The sequence below is a fragment of the Anguilla rostrata genome, chromosome 8 (assembly GCF_018555375.3).
Source record: "Anguilla rostrata isolate EN2019 chromosome 8, ASM1855537v3, whole genome shotgun sequence".
Lineage (NCBI taxonomy): Eukaryota > Metazoa > Chordata > Actinopteri > Anguilliformes > Anguillidae > Anguilla > Anguilla rostrata.
The window spans coordinates 24260552-24280946 of record NC_057940.1 but is presented as its reverse complement, the minus strand read 5'-3'; the positions used below and the strand labels follow the sequence as shown (position 1 = coordinate 24280946).

General features: G+C 45.4%; 1 protein-coding gene across 9 annotated transcripts in view; it reads right to left on the bottom strand.

The window, feature by feature from the left end:
* The window catches only part of ext1c (exostoses (multiple) 1c), a 56885-nt gene that overhangs the window by 22068 nt on the left and 14422 nt on the right, over positions 1 to 20395 (bottom strand). For 5 of the 9 annotated variants that reach the window (XM_064347209.1, XM_064347206.1, XM_064347205.1 and 2 more), the window contains one exon: positions 8820 to 10106. In XM_064347209.1, the coding sequence (XP_064203279.1) occupies positions 8820 to 9757 (938 nt within the window). In that variant the 5' untranslated portion in view covers positions 9758 to 10106. The other 4 variants (XM_064347208.1, XM_064347212.1, XM_064347211.1 and 1 more) reach the window with 4 other exon arrangements.

Here is a 20395-nt window from a genome sequence, read left to right as displayed (position 1 = left end):
GGCCCCTTTGTTCCAGGAAAGGCAAATCTTAATGCTATCGCATAAATGACATTCTAGATTATTCTGCGCTTCCCCAACAGCTTTTGGGAGGCCCTTTCCTGTTTCAGCATGACAATAACCCCGGCACAGAGCAAGGTCCATATAGAAATGGTTCTGTCCAGAACGGTGTGGAAGAACGTGACTGGCCTTCACAAAGGACTGACCTCAACCTAACGCAACCTAACGCATCCAACAGCTTTGGGATCAACTGGAAAGCCAACTGAGAGCCAGGCCTAATCGCCAAATCAATCCCCAACTACACCAATGCTCTTCAGGCTGAATGGAAGCAAATACCTGCAGCAATGCTCCAACATGTAGTATAAAGCCTTCCCAGAAGAGTGGAGGTTGTTATAGCAGCAAAGGGAGGACCAACTCCATATTAATGCCCATAATTGTGGATGAGATGTTGGATGTAAGGTGTCCACATACTTTTGGCCATGTGTATTTTAACCATCCCTAGTAGGCGGTCATGACTGATACAACAATACAAATCCATTAGCATATCAGAGAATGACTGCTGCAAAAAATAACTCTTCACTTAACCTGTGTTTTTTAAAATTATTTTCAGAAACAAGGTCACAAAAACAATAGGTTTTGAGACACGCTACTAGGCTGATTTCCATGTCTGGGAGGTGGGAGCAAAGGAACAAAATTAACCACTTTTTTATTTCATTCTAAATTTCAGGATTTTCTGGTTCAGGAACATTACACTTCAGGAGGAACAAAAGAACAAAAACATAAAAATTCAGATTATGCTCAGAAAGAACAAATTCAAAAATCCCTCCCCCCCCACCCCGCGTGCGACCGGCTCTGTTGGCTCACAATGAACAGTGAAGTCCCTGCATTACTTAGTCAGGCCATGAGAAACAGATTTTTCTCCCATGTGCTGGGCTGATTTCACCATCTTTACGCTTGGCACCAGAAACTCTGTGACCCTCAGCTTCGGGGCAATTCAACGTGGGAGGCAAGGCTCAACACACAAATGGGAAATCGACATTTTCATGCAGAATAATAAACGTTTCATTCGGAATGAATGCGGTGTTGAAATATGAACTACGTGGAAGAGATAGATTTCAATTCAAAGCATTGTTTTGTTTAAATACCACAATGTGCAACCACCATAATACTAGTTTAGAACTGCGGTTAAAGAGCAAAATTAGCGACCGTGCTGAATTTTGGTCCTCCTGGAGTTGGATTGCAGTGACCGTGGTCAGGCAGGAGTCCAACAGAAACAGGGAAGCGCCCAGTGCTTTGCACTCTGCCTTCTATGAGCTAACAGGCACCGCTTACATCTCAACCCATAACAATGAAATTAAACCCCGAGAAGAAAGAGGAGGGCAGCAGGGGCAGGGGGTTGTTTAAAGGTAAGTCAATTAGCTCCACTACTCAACATGCAGATCAATTCTGCCTTACAGGAAATGGCGGTGAACTAGAAGAGCCCGGATCTTCTAGCGCTGTCGATGAGGGCCGATGGGATCCGCCCCAGACAGTGCGGCATTCCAAACAGCAGGACTGGACTGGACTGGGAAACCAAACCCAGACCGTCCAGCTGTAGCACAGGGGCCCCTGCAGACAGCACCCAGCCAGCCAATGACTACTCCCAGCCCCCTATAATTACATAATGGGTAATTACACAGTCATTACATACGTTCTGCTGCGGGTCTCATTTTCATCCCACGGAATTCACTTTCTCCTGTTATGTGTTCAGTCTGGTATGCTGCACAGTGGTCTCCAGCATATGCAGAAACTGGCAGCAAAATGTACATCATTTTCTGTTTATTTTCTAACCACTCATTTACTTTTTACATAGCGTTACATTCTACTCCCACGCACGCACCTACGCACACACACACCCACACACAAACACACACGCACCTACGCACACACACACACACACACACGCAGACACGCAGACACACACACACACATATATATATAGAGGGATTTCATAATGCCAGTGCCCCTGTACAACTCTAGTGGGCACATCCAGTTTCATAACCCCAACATGATGTTGTCTCAACACTAGCTGCGACATTTTAACACACTGTGATTATCCCTTTATATACCAGCGGATCAGGTTGCCACGGTGGCAGCCGGGTGACATTGCTGGCGACATCGCTGCAGCATTGTGAAGAGGTTATGCGTTCTACGCGGGGATTCTGAAAAGCAGTGCCATTCCGGGCCCGGTCCTGGAGCCGACGCGCGGTTCCTGGGAGGACCTCCACCCGCACGCTTCATGCCGGACGCTTTTTAACAGCCAAATGAGTATGGATTCTGACTGCATGCCGACTGGGACTAGTAAGCGATATGTCCCATTAGTACAGTGATGGAGTGCGAGAGCGGAGAGCCGCACTTCATTCCAGGAACTGGAGCGGTCCTGGCTGACCCCCTCCGCGGTAATGCAGCGGGTGTGGGGCAGTTACTGGACGGGAGACAGTGCGGGAGTTACTGGAGAGCAGACGACTCACTCAGCACACGCTGATCAGCTTACAGCCAGGGCCACAGGGGTGCTCTGGTTACTGCACCCCTTCCTGGCTGGGGCAGGATCAGCAGGTGGGGGCTGGTGGAGGGGGGGGGGCGGGAGGGTGGCATGCAGTGGGAGTTCAGGGGAAAGATGGGGTAGCTAAGGATAGGAGTGGCACCAGGAGCACCAGGATACAGTCACACAGAACTCACTGTGAGGTAAAGGTAAGAGTCTGAGGTAGAGAGAATATGACACAGTGGTACTGGGCAACAGGACGTGTAGTGGAAGAGACCAAAACGAGCAGCTCGTGAAGGACCGGGTTTGACAGAGAAGCTTCCCGCTAAACGTGACCGCGACAGGAGGGCTTGACGCGCGGGGGCGAACAGTGGGGGTGGGGGTCCTGGGGGGAAAAAAAATAGAACGCGGGAGAAATTATTATTAAATAAATGTTAAACAGTCAAACCCAGGAGCACAGGTAAAGAGCAGAGATAGCACAAACTTCATGACTTATTCATGAAACTCAACACACACCTCATTAGCTCAGCAGACAGCCTTATCTAGGGCAACTGGCAACTCGCACTTCTAAAGTTGCACGTATCACCCGTGGATACAGCTGGATTTCTGCTGGAGCCGCCCAGCTTCCCCTTCTCGCTGAAGGGTACGGCAGTACAGTAGCTGTCCCTGCAGGGTGTGGAAAGGAATGCGGTCCTCCCCACCGAGACCCCGCCCCCACCACATGATCCCTGGAGTCACCCTGACAACTGAGTCTGAGGTAATGGGAACTGCTAAACCTGCGGGAAGTGGAGAAGAACAGTGGAAAGGAGAGAGAAGTGAGAGGAAGGGAGAGAATGAGGACGAGAGAGAAAGTGGGAGAGAAAGAGGGAGAGGAGGGAGGGAGGGAGGGGAAGGAATGAGGAGGGAAAACAGAAGGAGGGAAGCAGTGAGAGGAAGAAGGGGGGGTGAGGGAAGGAGAGTGACAGAGAGAGAGAGTGCCTTCGCTCTGGTGAAAGGCTGTGAAAAAGGTTTGTGCCAGTTCTGCTCCAGTTCTCCCGGACAAAGGGACACGGGATGCCAGGGGCTTCTCCCCATATAATCGCCATGGCGGCCAGATGGATAAAAGCCCAATTAGGGGTCTGAATGGCCCCCATTAGAAGGACATCCACACCAGTTAGCCGGGGCAGCGTCAGCCTGGGGCCTGAAGCGGCTCTCTTTAACCAACACAATCAGCACCTGACGGGGGCCTACAGACGCAGACAGGGCTCCGCCCTCCCCCTCAAACGCACACGGCCGGGGCTACAACCAGGCCCCCCCAGCCCATGTTTAATACACCATAACAGCAGTGCACAGAAGCAGGACACCCGCCTCCCCTCCACTGCAGGGCTCTGTTAGTGTTTTTCTGACTGTCGAAGGGGCTGCCAAGTTGACACGCTGTGTGTTTTCATATCAGATACTGCAGATTCTATGTGGAGGAACAGAAACTGTGCTCCATGTGTTGTGGCTTTAGGAGAATCCGGTTGGTGTGTTATTTATAGCTGTATTCCAATATGGTTAATGTGTAGCTACTGAACAGCGAGGTTGTGTACAACCCAAGGAGAACCCCTAGACACCAAGAAGCTAGAAAGTGACTCTCACGAGGGGTGGGGTGGGGTGGGGTGGGGGGGCCGTGGGAGGTTGTGGTGTTGGGGTGAAGTAATTGGTTTATTGCCATGACAACCCCAAAATCCTTTCTCTGTGGATTCCTGTCCTTTGTGACATTTTTCTCCCCCATGGCTCGCTGCTTTAATAAAAGTACACATGTCAGGAGGAAAGGTGGTGACCGGGGCAGCCAGCCGCTCTGCTCACAGAATAAAGAGCTCCAACATTGTTAGTGAATGAAGTGATTTATTGATTGTGGCATTGTGGTGGTGAGTGTGTAATTGTCCTTAAGACCTCAGCGTGGGATTGACTGTGAGAGATAAGGGAACCCTGCTGTACTACAGAGCACCGTGACCCCAGCTGACAGACAGGGGGCAGTGGAGGGGCAGGGCTGGGCCTATGCATCACTGCTATGGAGTTCGGTTACAAGAAAGGAAGCCTATCTGACAGAGGGCATGACCTTTACACCATTAACCAGCTGCTCCAGGGCTTGTGAAATCTGCGCTGTGTGTGTGTGTGTGTGTGTGTGTGTGGGGCGGACGGGGGGTGGGGGGGGTGGTGTCTAAGACAGAGACAGAAAGTGAGGGAGTGAGAGTGTGTGTGTGTCTGTGACTGAACATCTGTAAATGTGTATGAGTGAATGCATGCGTTTGCGTGCTATCAGGCATGTGAGAATTGAACGTGCACTTGTGTGTTGGCATGTGTGCGTGCTAATGTGACACAAGGACTTGATGCAGTGCAGTGTGATGCAGAGGGGAAGCATGACTGGCCAGGCAGGAAAAACCTGGTAAAGAAGGAGAGGAGAGACGAACAACGGAAAAGAAAAAACAGTAGTGAGGGCAGAGGGAAGAGCAGTGGCTGTGCTCATTCAGCCTCTGTCTGCCCGCTCCTTATTTTTAACAGTCACAAACAGCGCGCGGTTTGCGCTGGACTGGGCCGCAGTCACACAGACCACATTCTCTCTAGGGGTACAATTTCACATCCCCCATAATTACAGAAGGGCGTAACGTTTCGTATTTACACCCTCATGCTGGGCTTGCCAACACCGGCAGAGGGAGAGTGAAACACACACACACACACACACACACACTCCAGGATCTCTGAATGAGGAGCTGTGGTCATTAGTTACAGATAAGTGACACAAGAGAGCAGAGTAGCAGAATTACAGCAGTCAGCAATATACTGAGATTCGGGGTTATACTAGTCAAACCTATGCAGAGCTGTGAAACAGTATTTGCCCCTTTCCTGATTTTCTCTATTATTGCATATTTATCACACTGAATGGTTTCAGATCTTTAGACCAAATTTTATATTAGAAAAAGGGAATCTGAGTAGACACAAAACACATTATTAATATTGCTATTTCATTCATATAATGAAAAATGTTATCAATCACCCATGCGAAAAAGTAACTACCCCCTTAGTTAGGCTATTCAACCAATTAAGCAAATTTAATTGATAATTAGATTTGGCTGATTGAACACAGCCAGGCTTGATTGCAGCCAGCCCTGTTGAATCTAAATCACTCATATTGAACCAAGTAGTCACCACAATCTTTCCACAAGCATGCTATACCATGATCAAAGGAAATTTCAGAAGATATTAGAAACAAGTTGTTGAAGAATATACAAAAAACTGCAGGTCTCTCTAGCCTCAACTAAGGTCAAGATTCCACCAAGGCAGAAACCACTGCTAACCAAGAGAAACATCAATGCTCGTCTCACATTTGCAAAAAAGCACCTGGATGATCCCAAAGCCTTTTGAGATAATGGTCTATGAACAGATGAGTCAACAGTGGAACTTTTTAGATGACATTTGTCTCGTTATGTCTGGCATAAAGCAAATACAGCATTTCACAGTAGGAACATACCAGCAGTCAAACGTGGCGGTGGTAGTGTCACAGTGTGGGGATGCTTTGCTGCCTCGCGACCTGGGCAACTTGCCATTATTGAAGGAAACATGAATTATGCTCTGTACCAGAGAATTCTTAAGGAGAATGTCTGGCCATCTGTCCATGAGCTGAAGCTGAAGCTTAATTGGTTTATGCAGCAAGACAATGATCCAATACACAAAAGCAATTCCACATCTACACAGCTGAAGAGAGACAAAATTTAAGTTTTGGAATGGCCTTGCCAGGGTTGTCACAATATCAGTGGATTTTCAATTGCGTCGAAAACTATTATTAAACCACACCTTTCTGTAATTTTTTTCTATGCAATCATACAGTATACGCAGCCAGCACACAGATCTTCCACCATCTGTCTTATTGCAGCCATTTTTGTTTGCCCATGAAGACTAATAACAGAATATTATTTCGGTATTTAATAATTAACAAGTTAATTGGGGTGCCTCTCGACACTAAAAACCCATCAGAAGAAAAAGCTAATTATGCCACTGGGTTACAGCAACCAGGAATCAATTAATCAGTCATTTGTCCAATAGTGCCTTTTACCAACAGAATGTCACACCAAACTTCAGAGCAGACATTATACATAAGGGGAAAATATTAATGAAATTAATTTGAGCAAAGGCATATACAGGTTCTCAGAGATGCCAATCAGACCTACAGCAGCCAGGACTACTTAGATTCTAGATTATAGCAGGAAGAAATATAGTATAATATACAGTAGATACATATATTTTGCAATCCAGCATTACAGCATTTAAAACAATAAGCATAATAATTCCTCTTATAATAATCATTGTTTTTACTGTATAAGTCATTAATGCTGTAATATTTATTTTCAGTAGCATTTATTTTTGACAAATGCATTTTAATCAATGGGCATAGACTTCTCATAGGTATTCATTTGTTTAATGGGTGATCAACTTTTTTTACTGTTCATGTTCACTCCAATGTGTTTTACTGCAGGGCAATAATTCAAGCCTGTCTTTGAGGTTAACCTTTCAGCCCCTGAAAAGTACATAATGTTATTATTTTTCTTTATTTTTCTCACAGTATGCCGTTTCATTATTTTTGGAGCAAAGAATTCAACACCCCCCTGTCCCCCCCCCCCCCTTTTTTTCCCCCGTAGTGCTTTGAGGTTCATGAATAATGAGCAGGTTGGAGAGGGTGTCTTCCACACAGCAAGGCTGTTGTCATGGGAACAGCGTGAGTGGAAGGGAAAGGTACAGCATTTTACCATTACCCCCCCCCCCCCCAAATAATTCCATATTCCTGTAGCACATCTACTGTGTGTGTGTGAGAGAGAGAGAGAGACCTTACTTTCCTCACTCCTAGACACACAAACTGGCTATATTTATGAACGGAACTAAAAATTTCCAGAACAAAGGAAAACAATAATTCTACCTCCGACCATCTCTCCCTCTTCCCGTTTCTCTCTCTCTCAATGCTCTGGGGACTCTGGGGGGTTAATCTCCAACAAGAGCAGCTGTTCTGGCTCTTTAACCTGGAAGAACCTTCTAAGAACCTTCCAGAGCCTCCATCCCCTCCCGCCGAACCCTGAAGACAAGGGGGGGGGAGAGAAAGAGAGAGAGAGAGGGGCACACTGGCACGACAGCCAAAGCCACTTTCCAGAAGAGGCAGGCGGCGGCCCCCTCTCTGCTCTTCCAATAGGGAGTGTGTGCGCTGTGTGTAAATGCACCTGCTTTATTCCTCTCTCATTTTTACTGTCTAACGTCACCCGGTCCCCCTCTGTCTCGGCCCCAAATCCACACCAACCTTGCGGGGAGACAGAGGTCAAAATAAAATAGGTTGAGCGCTGAAACCTTAGACCATGCTATTCTTATTGCTTGTATGCACACAGTAGTGTGATACCAGTATTCATTTTTTATTGCAAAAATAAAAAACAGATTTAAATTTTTTTTCCCCCAGGAGGCAATTTTCAAAGAAAAGTTACCCTCCCCCCCCCCAAAAAAAAACCGCCATCCAGTCCATGCCCTCCTGATCTCTCCTTGCCTCAGTATGAAATTAAACATAAACCCCTCCCACTGCCTGCACTGCCCCCCACTCTAACACACAGAGCTCTTCATGGAATAAATGAGCTCATTCATGCCGACAGAGGGGGACAAGGCCCCCATACCACAAACCCAAAGTAAACAGGCCACAGGTATGGCCGCTTTTATTATAGGAGTCCCCACACTCACCCCTCACAGAGAAAGAGAGACACCATGCCCTCTGTCGCTCCCTCCATCCACCATCAGTACTCTTAAAGGGACAGTGCACCTTTTTCCCCCCTCACTCTCCCTGTTACTTTTCTCCCCTTCATCACTCTCTGCCTCTCTCCCTCACACCTCTCACTTTCACCCCCCCATCCATCATGGCTTCACTCCTTCTTTTGTCTTTCTCCCTACAGGCACCTCTGCTGTTGGTGTCCACAGGCTGAGGTCACATACAGGGTACCTGCTTACATTACAACAAGCTGTCCTGCTTTTCAAGTTCCTCTCAAATGCTGCCTCCGTTTTCCGTTTCCGTTAACCCTCGTGGGCCCATGACGCACATCTGAGCCTCAGTGGAACTCGCCTCACCCAGGAATGAAGCAGAAACGAATGACAGAAATGCAAATCTTTCCACTCAGAATGCATGTGGACTGATAAGGGGATAATAGAGACAGATGGGTGGAGAGTGAGCACAGCTTCACACACGGCTGGTAAGCACTTTCTCCAAGCACCCTTATCACAGATCCCTACCCACTCCGCCCCAACCCCTCTACCCCCCTACCTCTCATACTCCAGGTTGTCATGGTCACATCGTGCATCCTTGTGCTTCTCCCAGTCTTTGCCATGGCGACAGGTGGTTAGTGACACAATGTCCTTGCCGTTGTGGATGTGGTGCAGGGCGTTGCGGGTGTCCGACCCGATGCCCGTAAGGTACCGCTTGCCCTTAAACATCAACAGGTACTTCCTGCGGGGGGGCACCGTGTTCCGCACCAGCCAGCCCCGCTCGCCGCCTTTCTGGGGGTGCTCTTTGGAAAAGAGAGGGATGGAGACGTCAAACCCGGGACGGAAGTGCTCCACGTTGAGGCTGGCTTTGGCCAGGATGGCCTGTCCGATATTGAAGCCCAGGTCCTCCGTGTAGTTGGGCCACGTGCCGGAGTACAGGTTGAAGATGAGGTGGTTGCGGCCGTCGTTCCAGAGCGGGTAGCCTCGGATGCGCTCGTCCACGCTGGGCACGTACTGGGCCGAGAGCTGATCGCGGTCCAGCGTGTCGATGCTCAGCACGAACAGGCAGGCCTCGCGCGGGTCGGCGGTGTAGTACCGCGACTCGCCGATGGACGCCAGGATCTTGCGGTAGCTCTCGGACACCCTCTCGCCCTTCTCGCCAGGGTACACGTAGACGCGGAAGCCGTCGCGCCCGCGGCACCGCGAGAAGTCGAAGCAGGTCTCCATTCGGCAGCGGCTGTCCTTGTAGATCCCCGACCAGGCCTGCCGCCGTTGTCGTGGCGACTCCCCCGCCCCCTCGCCCGCCTGCAGCTCCTCCAGCTCAGCGTATCCCAGCAGCGTTGCCCGGTCGACCCAGTCGGGCCACGGCCGCACCTCCTCGCCCCGCTGCCGGGCCAGCAGTTTGAGGAGACGCACTTGCACCCCACCCCAGTAGAAGAGAAGCAGCCAGCAGCAAGTGCAGAGGGCGAGGAGGACATACTTCTTGCGAGCCTGCATGGGTCTCCCTGTCTCTCTTCCCCCTCTGGGGGGTGTGGCTTCAGAATGTGTGGGGGTGCGGTCTAGCGGTGGGAGATTGGGACTGAGCACAGAGGCAGCTGCAGCATGGCTTCCCAGTCCTGTTCAGCCTACTTGAGTCAGCTGAAAAGAAACTATAGATATCTTAACAGCTGCTTCCTCTCTTCCTCTTTCTTTCTCTCTCTCTCAGAAGCACAGGCAAGCCATTCTCCATGGAACATGTGTGCTTTTTCTCCGCTGCCTGGCACTGTTGATGATGATGAATGGCAAGTCTTCCTCTTCCTCACTCTCAAGGTAGCTCATTGTTTGAATATCTTCCATTGACGCTTTTCTGGAAAGCAAACACAAAAATCCAACTCATTGCACACCCATGCAGTACACACACGTACGCACACCCTAGTGCTGCTCAAACACAAACACTATGATTACAGTCCCTAAGGAAGCACACAGCACATGTGCACAACAGCACAGTGCTGGACAAAAAGGCACAGTAACTTTCTGTTCCCATTTTAGCGCACAATGTCCCACAAACCACACACACACACACAGACATCCATATGCACAATGTAATTACCCAGCTCATAAACACAATTTAGAGAATATGAAATGGGGTTAACTGTACCTCTAGCTCCATTTGCAAACAAAGTCAGTCCCAGTATTTGTAAACCTACAGTGTAGGGCACCCTGGGAGCCGAAAGCTTGTTCGAAGTCTAATCTGTGTACATAACTGAATATTGCCTAACACAGACCGAGCACAGATATGATTTTGTTGAAGCAGAAATAGAAGCAACCCTATGAAGAAACATTTAGATGAAAAATCCAAAAGAAAATTAACAATGTAAACCCTCTTTTCACTCCGTGCAGTATACTTATAGACCCTGTGAGGTTCTTTATCTTTTATGCCCCTTTTCACCTGGCGTGTGTGTGTGTGTGTGTGCGTGTGTGCATGTGCATGCATGTGTGCGCGTGTGTGTGTGTGTGTGCACGAGTGCGATTGTGGAACAGCTCACAGAGCAAGTCAGTATTCCTACTGCCAGCCAACACACAAAGGCAGCTTTCACACCTTACCTGTCCTCTCCCCCTCTCCTTTTCGCTCTCAATTTCTCTCGCTTTATGCCCCCCTCCCTCCATCACCCCATCCTCCTTGGTACTACCTGCTATCGCTATTAGCAGTCTATCGTAGCTAATAGTGTTGACACTCACAGTGCAGAACCACATCATCGTCGCCTCCCGGCCGAACAGCAAGCCGTCATACCTGGCTGCTCCTCGTGGAAAACCCTCCTTTGAGGAATATTTAGAGAACCTCGTGCAAAATATTTGTCGGCCTTTATGAGTATGCATTTGTTTATTTGTGTAGTGCGTACGGGCGTCATTCTGAGCATTGGGTTTCTGAACGCAGCCGCGGCTACACCCTCTACACAGCGTGTGACACACGCACAAACTTGTAGGGAAACAGACACTTGGGATTCCATTACATTCACCTCATCAATAATTCATGTCTTCCTTTAGTTAAGTCATTGATTTTCTTTCTTTTATTTTCTTTTTGCTTCGTTTCCTCTGTCTCTCACTGGAGAAGTTAATCTCAGCTTTCCTCAGGAATCAATGAGGGCAAGAGACATCCATCCTGAATGACATTAATCTGTATATTAAATATGTATATTTCCAGTGCATCACGCCCATCCCCCAGACGCTAGCCTCACTCACTGCTGAGAAACATACGGCTGCCCAACCCGCTGTTCTATAGCAAGCCAGTACTTAACCTGCTGCTCCCTCCTTCCTACGGCCCCACTACCCTTTGCTAATGTCTTCAGCTTGATAATAGATGCTACTTTATAGACTTCTTCCGTACTCTCTAAGCAGTGCATTCTGGGAAGGCCTGGCATACAGCTCGACCTGCTTTGCACTGAACGATTTCGGTGTCTGTAATTGTTTAACCTAGGTGGAACCTTTAACAGAGTTCCACCAAAAACAGGTGCTCATGAATATGCATGAGGAGTGAGCCTGCTTACTGGGTTGGGTCAAACAAGTCACGGCAGTGCATTGTGGGAGGGGCTGAGCACGAGGTAAAACACGGATTAGCTGAAGAAACGTGGGTGTGGTCAGGCTGCCCGTGTGGATGCCCTTGCCACCATCTCCATGTTCTGGAATTCCCAGTTTGTCGTAGCTGGATGCATTCTACATGCTGAGTGGGGGACAGCTCGGCTGAACTTTGGTTATGCCTGCTGCCCATAGAGGAATGAAGAAATCCAACAGTTCCATTGGCTACCATGTAGCAAGCTTTCTTCATGTTCTGAAGTGCTGCTGCATGCACCCACTTGTGCATAAGTTTGCATGTTTGGGTTGTACTATGCCCGTGTGTACACTTGCGCATGTTTGGGTAGTACTTTACCTGTGTGTACACTTACTCATGATTGGATTGTAGCTCTGTGTGTACGTGTGTGTGTGTACATGTGTGTGTCTACACATGTGTGTGCATGTGTGTGTGTGTGTGTGTGTGTGTTTGCATGCATGCATTTTTCAGTGACCACAGCAGCACTAAAGCAACTCCTAAGAGACACAGCAACAAAATAAAACAAGAGGAGGATAGATGAGTGTTTTGCAGATAAACAGCGGGAGACTGCCAAATCACTCTCAATATGCCCCAATAATGAGAGCTCTCAAGCACTCGTCCTTGATAAATTTAAAAGTTGAGAGTGAGGACTGAGGCTTGTTTAGCTGTTGTAGCATTAGAGCATGTGGGCACTGTGTTATTTCTCTATTCAGGGATTATCCACCGCATGTTCTATCAGGACACTGTTGTAGCATGCTACAGATTAGCCGTGTTCTGTAGTTCCCGGGAGGGAAAAAATGTTGTGAAGTTAGAGAAACAGTCTTGTTGCATCAGCCTGACTAAAATTAAACCCTGCAGCCTGTCATTACAAAATGGAACAGTCGTCTGACATTTCCACGAACAAACTCTCTGTATGGGGCAAGCTGCTGAACAGCAATGATCTGGTTACATCTTACGCAACAAAAATGAATTTTTCCGTATGTGGAGATCTCATATTTGCACTCTCGATTTGCCGTTTTTTTTCCTGACAATAGAAGGCCGTTATTATTAAGCAATATAAATAATTGCAAATTTGCAATCCGATTTTCACCTGTGGGTTAACCATTAGCAAAAACGTTTAGCAAACTTAATTGGGGCGGCAAAGATCATTTTGATTTAAAAAAAGAAAAAACAAACATGCAATTTAACGTCCTTAACATCGCTCAACCAGACATACGCGTATATTGGTCTACCTCACGTGAAAATTTAGAGCGGCTACAATCCTCAACTGCAAGCTGCAAGCTCATAGCTGCCAGCTCACACCTTGAGCCGATCTCCCACCACACAGCTAGCTGATCCCAGCTCGGAGCTCCCACCACACAGCTAGCTGATCCCAGCTCAGAGCTTCCACCTCACAGCTAGCTGATCCCAGCTCAGAGCTTCCACCACACAGCTAGCTGATCCCAGCTCAGAGCTTCCACCACACAGCTAGCTGATCCCAGCTCAGAGCTTCCACCTCACAGCTAGCTGATCCCAGCTCAGAGCTTCCACCACACAGCTACTTGATCCCAGCTCAGAGCTTCCACCACACAGCTAGCTGATCCCAGCTCGAGCTCCCACCACACAGCTAGCTGATCCCAGCTCGGAGCTCCCACCTCACAGCTAGCTGATCCCAGCTCAGAGCTTCCACCACACAGCTAGCTGATCCCAGCTCAGAGATTCCACCACACAGCTAGCTGATCCCAGCTCAGAGCTTCCACCACACAGCTAGCTGATCCCAGCTGAGAGCTTCCACCACACAGCTAGCTGATCCCAGCTCAGAGCTTCCACCACACAGCTAGCTGATCCCAGCTCAGAGCTTCCACCACACAGCTAGCTGATCCCAGCTCAGAGCTCCCACCTCACACTTCTGAGCACCAATCTCGTAGCTCGCTGATCCCAGCTCTCAAATCGGGCCAATCAGCTCGCCCCTGCCCGAAGACCTCTAGTGTTACCGTAGGTTACTTTAATTTGGAGAAATATGAGATCAAGTATTGCAATGATAATGTGCATCATTGTAAGACGCAAAGGGAAGGTTAAAGCTGGAGAAGGCCAGTTAAAATATATTTTATCATATATAAATGTCAAGAGACCATTAGAACACACCGTGGACCTCTGGATGACTAGGTTACATGTGGCAGTCTATCTGTTTTATATTTAGACTTATTTTTTGCCATTTTTTGGCAACTTACATGGCACTCCAGGTCCATGCTTCCGGATGAGCATCACCGTTTTATATAAGCCAACTGAAGATACAAATATACATGAACGAATTCTTTAATGAAATTACAATTAAAATACATAAGCCTATTTTAATATATCAAATAAGTCTAAATATACAACAGGTAGACCGTCCCATTACACAAAAAAGCATTTTCCAATGGTCTTTCGACATTTATATATAATAAAATATATTTTAACATAAAAATTTCCTACTCCAGCTTTAACCTTCCTTTTGTGTCTTACAATGATGCACATTCCCATTGCAATAATATATATATATATATGTGTTGTAATATTTCTCTTTACTAAAGTAACATACGGTAACACGAGAGGTCTTCTGGCAAGGGCGAGTTGTACGATCTGAGAGCTGGGATCAGCGAGCTACAAGGTGGGAGCTCCGAGGTGCGAGGTGCGAGGTGCGAATGAGCGAGCTCCGAGGTGGTAGATCCGAGCAGCAAATTGGGAGCTCGGTTCAAGATGCGAGTTGGGAGCTAAGAGCTCGCAGTTGAGGATTGAACTCGTACTGTGAAAATCTCAAGACAGTTCACAAGATGTTCACATCTGGCTTGACGCTACGCTCCCACCTTAATTTCAGCGCTGTAGCCTAATAATTACTGTTTGATAAATTGTGTCTTCACAATATGCTGCTCGCGGACGCCACGAGCGGTAATTAAACAAAACGAAACTGTGGGTTTGAACAATTAGAGTGTCTTTCATTGACAATGACGTGCTGGACCAGGAATGCCTTTTTCACACTAGCCTTTTTGACTGTATGTTTTGGTGTTTGTATTAATACCGTACTGGGTCAAAAGTGGCAACGGATAGGCTATGCAGTGTATCGCAGCGAGCAGTTCAACCTGTAATACTGTCCTACATATATCTATGCGATGTATTATCTTAACTTCATCTGTAACACGTAACATTACAGATTAACGTTAATTTATGGCGGAATCTGAGATTTGTCCGGGATTACGAATGCTTTCAAAAATTGATACTGCAGGTGACATATGCAGCCTCTATTAACCATATGTAAATAATGATTAACTATAACCGTAACTGATGTAGCCTTCTGTGGCCTATTATTTACTTTTGAAGCATCGCGCACCAAGACACACGCACACTATTGTTGGGAGCATTTTCCATGAACAAATTACCTGTGTTTTAGTGGTAGTTTGATCCCTGTATGCCAGCAACATAAACGCATCTTCTTCAGTTGTAGACCTGGAGACTTGCATAACTTGCACTTGCTACTATCGTGGAATAAAGTTTTACTATACGTTAAACCAGCTCTTTGTTAACGATTTAGTAGAATCCTTGTGTCCACTTCTTTCAACCTTCGGAGTCAGACAGTTTATAGATTTCTTTCATGAACCGGCACGATGGCAGCACAGTGCTGTGAGTATTCGGGAGCGTGTAAGCTTTACACTCGCGGTCTTCTAGTTTTACCAGCCCGACAACATGATTGAGTTACAGGACTGACACGCGCAAACATACGCACCGGGCGCGTCAATACGGTTATTCCCCCCGCCTCCCTCTCTCACTCTTTCTATCTACAGTCTACACGCTCTTTCTTCTGTCACAGACTCGCAGCTTGGTTTAACAATATTGGCAGACAGTTTCCCGAGGCATGCACACTCGATCGTTGCCTTTTTTTGCAACAAGAATATTAAAACTTCCAATCCTATCCCATTCATTCGAGTTCTGACTTTTCAGTGTTTTGTAAAACCACACCAAAAACGACAAGTGTATGTCGTTCTCGTATTCAGATACAACCATATTCACCTATTCCCTGCTGAGTACGATCGTCTTCACAAACAATACAGCGAATATATAGCGCATTATAAAAAATAAAAAAACGAAAACACATTTTGATGAAATGTAAATGTATTAATACCTATTGTGCTTCTGCCTGTCACACGATCAGCTTCTTTACAGTTACCTTGACGAATACACCAATATACGTTTGTATAGACTCGCTTATGAAATATGGATTTTGAGAATCCAGTCGCAATGTCCTTGGAAAGAAATCGCGACGTTACTCGCATGTATGGTGTCTCAGACCATTCAAAATAAATATCCCTTTCATATAATGTTCGAGGGAAAAAACTACTGCAATTGTTCCACCCATTTCTGGTAATATTCAAAGAGAAGATTAAACCCCAGTACCGTAAGCACCCTCCCTCGGCACGATTTTGCGCTCCGGCTCTGCTATGATTCCTCCCCAGAGCGAACTCGCCTGCACCGGCAAGCAATCGCAAGATGATCCGGTTCTCCAGTTCAGACTTTCCCTTCTCACCCTTGGCCATGCATTAACGGATCACTGCTACCAATACACACGCCTCACCCAAAAATTCTCGGATATGCCCGTAATATTGCCCATTTTTCACATCCATTTTTCAAAACATTCCGGAGACGCCCCGCCCCGACTGTCAGTGATTGGTCACCAAAGCTCAGCGTTACCCCGAAGCGCAAAGCCGTTTTTAAAGTAAACGCGCACATCTGGCCAGCGGCTACCGGATGGATAAAATCTCTGGGAGTTAACGATAACTAAGTCGAATTCGATTTGGCTGTTTTCCTCAAATGTCCAAAACAAACATTTGGAAGAAATTACACGAGGAACCCTTGTGATGCAAGTCCATCAGTGTCCAACATCAACGTCGCATGCTAACAGGATGCTCTGTCATGTTCAATCAGAATGTTTAATGTCAAGAAAACGGACATGATTAGAACTGCGGCCTAAATGTTCCAACCTTTAGAAATAGTGTAGAAAAAACAGATAGGACTAATTAAATCATTTTCAAATCCATTCAAGAAAAACCCTGATGCATTTCTTAATGTATAGGCTACTGCAGGGTTTGTTTTCATGGAAATAACTTATATTGCGTTTACTTATATTTACATTGTATGGGGCAAAAGTACAACCCGCTGTTATGCCATTGGTTTGTAGAAGAAGAAAAATCCTCCACGCTAGAAGGATTTGATCCGCAGCTGCAAAGATTAATTGAATTTAACAATTAATTCAGTCGGTTGACTGATGTTTTCTGTTCAAAGAAAAAGATGACCTGTAACTATAAGACTGAAGTCTTGGTGGGATATTTTATGTAGAAACTTGCTTTATCAAGAGTAACTGGAAAAGTGTGACGATTAGAATATTATTTGATGAGCATAGTTAGTGTCATAATAGGATTTTATTAAGTTAGCCAAATTATGAGATAAAGGCTCCAAAAGTTGTAAATTTCCTGAAAAAAAAACATAGGTGTGTAGGCTTAGATTAGGCCTCCGCAAATGCTTATGTTATAAATGTTGTTATATTTTATTTACCCTGTTAGCAATGAAGTTTGCCAAAATATTGTTTCAAAATCTGATCTGTTTTCATTTACAGGGGTCAAATATCTTTTAAAGAGTGTGGTCTGAAAAGCAGGAATATGGGGTCGGCATAAAGTTTTCAGTAGAAATATTTATTCAGCAACTGCAAAGGGTCTTACTATTTAGACATGTTGTCTTGCGAGTGGTTCAAGAATGGAATGTCTTTTCTATGAGGGTAAATCACCTCGGTGCGTTAGAACAGCTTGTGTCTTTGAGAAGTTCCCTCGTCCTCAAGGACATTGACACATAGATACCGTAGTAGTAGAGCCAGTTTTTTTTCCAGTGTAGAACTTTCATTTTCTTTAGCATGACATACATAAGCAAAAATCTTTTGATTTGTACCTGACAAATTAAAGTTGCTTGCTGTATTTTTACTATACTCTCATGTCTTGTGAATTGTGTAGGATTGGAATCTTTTCCCATTTATATTGGTTTATGTAAAATGGTCTTTTTATAATGTAATATCTGGTCTAATCTCCCCAAATTGCAACTGTCTGCTGAACACTTTTATATATAATTTTAAAATAAAATGATTAAAAATCAAAGTCCGTAGAGAAGTAGACTTGTAATAATAATAAAGCTACAGTATGTCCTACCTCACAAAATCAAGCCTAGCCAACCCCTAGATACATGTCCTTGGTAATCTGGATTTGAATTCTCTGTATATTCACATACTTGACATTTAATTTGGCAGTGACTGTGTCCTAAATGACCACTGCGTGTAAATATACTAGGTTTCTGGTGTTCCCTTAAATTGTATCACAGCAAAAAATAATGAGATGTCCCATATTACAGGGAGCATATGACATCGAAGCCAGTGTCATTGAGTAAAATCAAGGCTAAACAAGTCTTACTCGTATGGTTAATTTTACCATGTAGACTGGCACCCAGGCTAGATAAATACAGGTAAAACAACAATAACATCAGGTCTTGGGTGTCACAGCACTCTCTATGTTATGAACACACATCTAAACAACATTTTTTTAGTGGTACAGGTTTCAACACAAGTCATGGCACAGCGTTTGTGAAAGCACTCAAAGCAATTGTGAGTGCTTTTACAAGGTAGTTTCATTTTCTACAAGTAAATGCATCCATTATAAACTCACAAAGATAATAATGCTTGATTTGTGTACAGTTATACAAAAAAAGAATTTATTCTATATAAAAGATTGCTGAAGAGGACACTGTATAGGCATGAGCATGGTTAAGGCTCAGTTATTCCATATTTGGTCTCTGGCTCCCTCTGCTGTTTGTGATGTGAAAGGGGCCCGTGTCTCAACTGTTTACATTATACAGACACTGTAATGTGGAGGAAAGGCAAATTTGCAACTATACAGTTGTCAGTTAGCAAGTTAATCCACAACAACAGCCTTAGCCAAATTGGCAGATGACTTCACCTCCTTTTCTATTTCAGAAAAATGAACTGGAGCAGTCCTTATTAAGCAGTTAAAACATTCAACTTAGTTCACTATGCCATTCTATAGACTTGTCAAAACATTTTTTGATTATTTGAAGGTTCAGTTGGTTCAGTGCATACTTCAGTAATGCAAATGATGTGTCATATTAGAAGGACAGAGGTCCAACATTATCCTGGAAGGAGTAGTACCCCAATGTTTGGTTCTGGGAGCAGTTTTTTTTTTTGGTGGGGGGAGGGGAGTTAAATTAATATTCATTAGTTTCACTCTCACTTCGTCATTATTCAAATGTTAAATAATAATCTATGGCACTGCAACATATGCAGACACATCTGAAAAGATATCAGACATAGCTAACCCTTTACAAACAGATTCTGGTATTAAACCAGGCGCGACATAGCTCAGGAGGTAAAAGCGGTTGTCTGGCAGTTGGAGGGCTGCCGGTTCGATCCCCGCCCTGGGCGTGTCGAAGTGTCCCTGAGCAAGACACCTAACCCCTAACTGCTCTGGTGAATGAGAGGCATCAATTGTAAAGCGCTTTGGATAAAAGCGCTATATAAATGCAGTCCATTTACCAGACCAAGTCAAATCTTATACTATGCCATTTGACCCAAAGATAAGGCTCAAATTACCTAACACTGTGGAAGAGAGTGTTGCAGCTCTTTTGTTCACATCTAATCACTCCATTGTGAATCATTACCCAAGTAATCAGCTGGTCGGTCATTCAGTTACAACTAGGTGAAAGGGATCAAAACATGTGAGCTACTATTCTCTCTAAATGTATGAGACCTACAGACCTAAATATAGGAGACCTTAGCATGCAACTTCTGAAGAGGAGCAAAATACTGCTCAGAATTGTTCTCAATTCACAATTCACATTGATTCACAACATAACTGGGAAGTTGTGCTTTGGGTATGGTTTGCTGAGAAAGAGACAATATTTAAAATGTTACTTCAGTGTGTTGGATTGCACCCAACCAAAAATCTAGCATAACCTTTATACAATGTAGTAATACATTTGCAGTGTAGTTTTGTGCCAACTCAGTGAAACGGCTCTATTTTGGCTCGGAAATTATAGTTCAGCTGTATCTAAGTATATTGGTTTGATGGTTTGAACATTAATTTTCTAACGGCCAATAAATTATGAATCTTGGAATCTGGAATAAGCAGTTTTTTTCCATTACTTTCACCTGCAGGATGGCCTAACATTATGCTCGCTGTAACAGAACAACGTCCTTGGTGCAATCTTCCATTGGTGCACTTTTACCTTGTCCCAGCTGAAACAAGGTAAAAGAGCACCATGTTAGCGTTGCAACACCCTTTCAGCCAATAAGAGAACAAGACAAATAAAGTGAAGCAGCTGACTCTCTTTTCAAAACATATTATAAATGTTTAGGCATATATGAGTGTACGAGGCCTGTTTAGATGTATAACTTACTGTAAGAACTGTCACACAAGAGCTAAGAAAATATTATAGGCTTTTAGAGAGAACTTTTCAATCCTCAACAACCCACCCCACTGGCACATTTTGTCTGAAATAAAATCCCT